General features: G+C 56.2%; 1 protein-coding gene across 1 annotated transcript in view; it reads right to left on the bottom strand.

Moving 5' to 3' along the window:
* FAM170A (family with sequence similarity 170 member A) overlaps window positions 1-4,662 on the bottom strand; it is a 7,199-nt gene that overhangs the window by 1,424 nt on the left and 1,113 nt on the right. Inside the window, exons 2-3 of the mRNA XM_006162349.1 lie at window positions 1,736-1,876; window positions 10-716 (exon numbers count right to left, since the gene is read on the bottom strand). Coding sequence (XP_006162411.1) covers window positions 10-716; window positions 1,736-1,876 — 848 coding nt within the window. The remainder of the gene's footprint in view (window positions 1-9; window positions 717-1,735; window positions 1,877-4,662) is intronic.

Here is a 4,662-nt window from a genome sequence, read left to right as displayed (position 1 = left end):
GTCCTCTGCTGGCTTCTCGTCCGCCTCCTCATGGTGGTGGTCGTCCTCCTCCTCATGGTGGTGGTCGTCCTCCTCCTCATGGTGGTGGTCGTCCTCCTCCTGGGTGCTCTCTGCCTCCACGCTGCCCAGCAGCTGGGCCATGGCCAGGTGGAAGACGTGGCAGCTGAAGCCCTCCCTGACCCCATACTGCACGTGCTCCCGGAGCGCGTCCACCGTGGGGAAGACGCGGCAGCAGGCCAAGCACCGGAAGCCACTGTCCATGGTCACCAGCCAGTCTGGAGTCTTGGCCCGGGGCCTCTCCTCGGCCACAGGTGACCCCGGTGGGCTGTCTGGCTCTGCCTTCTCCTCTGGCTCCTTCTCCTCCCCGCTGGGCTCGCTGTCGGACAGGAGGTTTCTGGTGGACACGTCGGAGGGGGGCGTGCCGGCTCGCAGGTCCTCGAGGAGGGTCGCTTCTTCCATCTTCGGCTGCTTTTCTAGGGACTCCGAGGCCTCCGTCTCCCAGGAGACGGCCACACCTTTTCTCATCTGGACCTGCATGTAGTAAATTTTCATGCCCTTGTCCTCTCTGACTATGCACAGAGAGGACACACAGGTCTTGTAGGATGAGCGGGATGAGAAGGGGACAGGCTGAGGGCGGAGCAGGGTCTCTCTTCCTTCTCGACCCTGGGCTAGGGGCGACCGAGGCTGGGGACTGTCTCCGTGTAGTCTCCGGATTCCTGGGAAAGGAAAGTGGAGATTGAGATCAAGCACACGGCCGGCTGGCGGCTGAGGGGGCGTGTGCCGAGTGTCACAGAAGAGAGGGACTGCGGGTGACGAGCAGAGTGACGGGCGGGCATTTCCCTGCACGTCGCGGGACAGCGTGTCTGATATGGTTCCTGTATGTCAGGACGGTGGCGTGGCGTCTGCCTATGGGGTGTGGAGTGTGGATGCAGGAGCAGGAGACGTGTGGCACGCATGGTGGCCGGTGTGGGCTAGACGGTGTGAGCTGGGGCTTTGTGTAAAATGTGGGAGCCAGTGCAAAAGAACAGCGTGTGGGCCATGTGTGTGGGCACTCAGGCCGTGGCCATGTGAAGTGTGGCCATCTGTGTGGGTGTGTGGGTCATACGTGAGTTCGCTCACGCCGTGTCTGTGTGAAGTGTGGCCATCTGTGTGGGTGTGTGGGTCAGGTGTGTGAGCGCTCAGGCCATGTCCGTGTGAGGTGTGGCCGTCTGTGTGGGTATGTGGGTCACGTGTGTGAGCACTCAGGCTGTGTCCGTGTGAAGTGTGGCCGTCTGTGTGGGCGTGTGGGCCAGGTGTGTGAGTGCTCAGGCCATGTCCGTGTGAAGTGTGGCCGTCTGTGTGGGCGTGTGGGCCAGGTGTGTGAGTTCGCGCAGGCCGTGTCCGTGTGAGGTGTGGCCGTCTGTGTGGGCGTGTGGTCTGGGCCAGGTGGTCCTGCTGGTCCTGGAGACTGTGCTGAGCATCTCTGTGCTTGTCGACCAGGCACCGGCAGAGCCCACAAAGTCCTCCCAGAGGTCCTTAACCTAATCCCCTGTCTTTGCACACACATGAAAACCCCCTGGCCCTGCTCCCTGGCTGCCCACTGCCATGGCATGTCACGTTCTCCCATGCTGGGCTCTTAGCCACACCCACACCTCTCTGCAGAGCCCTGGCCACCTCTGACTGCCCTGGGCTCCCTCTCGGGTTCATGCTTGGCCTATACAGCCCCCGCCCCAGACCCAGGGCCCCGCGTCCTTACCACCGTGGGTGAGCTTGCGTGGAGAAGAAACGCAGGAGAAGTACTCGGAGGCAGAGGAGACCTCCCCAACGCCCAGGCACCAGCCTCCGGCCACTCCAGTGGATTCCGGCTGAGGGGCACCGTCTTGCAACTTTGAGAGTCCTGTGAAAGGTAGAAGGGCACAGAAGTACAGTGGTCTGGGCACGCCTGGGCATCGTCCACCCATCTAACACGTGTCTGCCCTCTGACACGTCAGGTGTGGTGAGAATGCGAGACGTCGAGTCTGGCTCCCGTAGACTCTCCAGCATTTCATTACGGTTAGTGGTCGTTCTGTGTATTCTTAGAAACGCAGGCCTGGTGGTGACAGTGACTGTGCCAGTAGTGTAAGAGATGAGTGTCGGGCAGCTGGGGAAGTGTGCGCCCCACGTGGTGACTATGGTGGAAGTGTGTGCCTGACTTTATGCGGAGTTCGTGTGCAGGGTGTACGTTCCAGCTCAGGAACTGTGCAGCGTGCAACCTGCCCTGACGGTAGGGTGTAGCATGCATTTACAGTGTGCATCCATTCACTCATGAAGAACTACTACGTGTTAGAAATTATTCCACTAGTCTAGGTTCTGAGAATATTGAGAAAAAAAATGAAGTCCCTTTTCTCATTGAATCTTCCATTCTATAAGGAAAGACACACGCTGAGCAGAAATACTTAACGATGTGACTTCTCGACGGCGTGCACACGTCAGGGCCACCCATCTAAGTAAGCACAAATACCTGGTGCACAGGTCAGCTGGAATTTCAGACGACTCACAGATAATTTTTAGTATAAACAAGTCCCATGCAATATCTGAGTCCTTTGCGGAGCACTCATACTTAAAAATCACTCATGATTTATTGGGAGTCAGGCTTAACTGGACGTCCCGCCTTTGCTGGGGCAGCCCTGGTAAGGGGCGCGATGAGCCGTGCTCGCCGTGGTTTATGCGGAGGGGGTGTGGCACTGCTGCAGGACAAGCAGGGTCGTGGCCGTGGGGCAGCTGCCTGACCTCCGTGCAGTACTGAGAGGTGACCGACCTGGCTGTACCTGTGTGAGAGCTGCAAGGACAGCGCGCACACCTGCAGGGCTGAGTGGAGAGGGAGAACGTTCCCACGCCTGGGTGTGTGCACGTTTACACGGGGTGTGTAGCTAGATGCTCCGGGTGTGGTTTAATGAAGCACTCACATGTGGACGTGTGTGACCCTCACAGAGAAACCACGCACGTCTGAGTGACTCTCACGGAAGACCTCGATGAGAACTCATGTATTACCGTGCAGGTTCAGGGTGGAGTAGACCTTCATGTTTGGTGACCGCTCCTCCTCCTCACGGCTTCCCCTCCTCACACACGCACACACGCACCCTCCTCACACACTCACCACCCTGAAGTGTAAAGGTGGGCAGGCACTATGATTTGAATACATCCCCACCCCAGATCCACACTGTGAAACTTGTTTGAAACAGCAGTTAAGAGGGAGGAGGCGATCTGACTATGGGATTAGGGGTAGTTTTCAGGAGTGATTAGGATTAGATGAGGTCAACAGAGCAGCGCCCGTAATCGAATCCTGGTGGCTTTGTAGGACAGACACCGACAGATACATACGTGCAGGCTCTTGTCCTGGGACTCCCTGCTCTGCCTCGGGACCCTGCAGAGAGCTCCCTCCACCAAGTCCGACCTCACCCCTGTGGCCCCTTGACCATGGACCTCCCGAATTGTGAGCTAAATAGTCCTCGGTTCTTTTTTTTCTTTAAAGAATTACTTATTTAATTGTATTTATTCATTCATTTTCATCTGACCAGAGAGAGATACAGAGAGAGAGGGAAAGTGAGAATGCAAGCCACCAGGTCCATGACTCGAACCATGGTCAGCTGTATGGGCATGTCCAACGCTTTAACTACCACGCTACCTGCTAGCCCCTAAACTGCTTTCTTTATAAATGGCCCAGACTCAGGTATTTCTGTTATTAGGAACAAGGTATTTCCATTATTCAGTCACAAGGGACTGAAACTGTTCTGGAGAGGAAAACCATTGCCCTCACCTCCTGGTCCAGCCCCCGCCTGGAAGTTTGTAGCCTCTGCAGGCCTCCATTCCCGGGGCTCACCCTGTAGCTTCAGGACTGGCCTCACTAAAGCTCCTGGGCTCTACACTGGGCCAGAGCCATCAGCCAATGGCGGAACTGGACTCACTCTGCCTAGCCTCCTACGTGGGTCCACCCCACTCTCAGGCCAGCTATGTGTTTCCGTTCAACACACGTGACTACCCGCAGCCTGGGAGCACCGATGTCTCCAGTGTCTCTGCTCCACACAGCCCTAACACTCCCCTCCATCCTGCACTGCCTTGGTCGCTGCGTGGTCCTTCGCCATGCCCGCCTTTCCTCTGAAAAGCCCCACAAACTCCAACAGCAATGGATCAACTGGTAAATTCTTCCTACTGAAGGACTAAAATCTCCATGCTTCATGCTTTAGGTATGTTACCACCCCGAGACAAATTCCTTTTTTTTTTTTTGTTGAAGTTTTTGCTATAGGGCACATGTGTTTGGCAGATAGACAGAGAGAGACAGAAAGCGAGAAATCACTCCCCAGGGGGGATGGCCAGGCCACAATGGCTTCTCCCCCATATTCTCCTCTTGGGATCTTGGGCACACAAGCACACACGCCCAGCGTGAGTTTAAGCCACCAGGTCTGGGACTCGAACCATGGTCGACTACATGGGAGTTCAACGACATAGACATTACACCAACTGCTAGGTCCCCCTAGACAAATTCTTAACCTACTTTCTAGTAAGCATTTCACCTCTCAAGACACTTCTCAACAAGGTCTTTAACTCACAGGCCTTTATCCTCTTTGCTAAAATTGCAGCTCGGGACCAGCAGTTAGCATAATGGCTGTGTTGCTGGACTCCCACGTCGTTGACCGTGGTTCGGGG

The sequence above is a fragment of the Tupaia chinensis genome, unplaced genomic scaffold, assembly GCF_000334495.1.
Source record: "Tupaia chinensis unplaced genomic scaffold, TupChi_1.0 Scaffold139897_1, whole genome shotgun sequence".
NCBI lineage: Eukaryota > Metazoa > Chordata > Mammalia > Scandentia > Tupaiidae > Tupaia > Tupaia belangeri.
The sequence above is the reverse complement of the archived record's forward strand: the minus strand, read 5'-3'. Positions and strand labels throughout refer to the sequence as shown.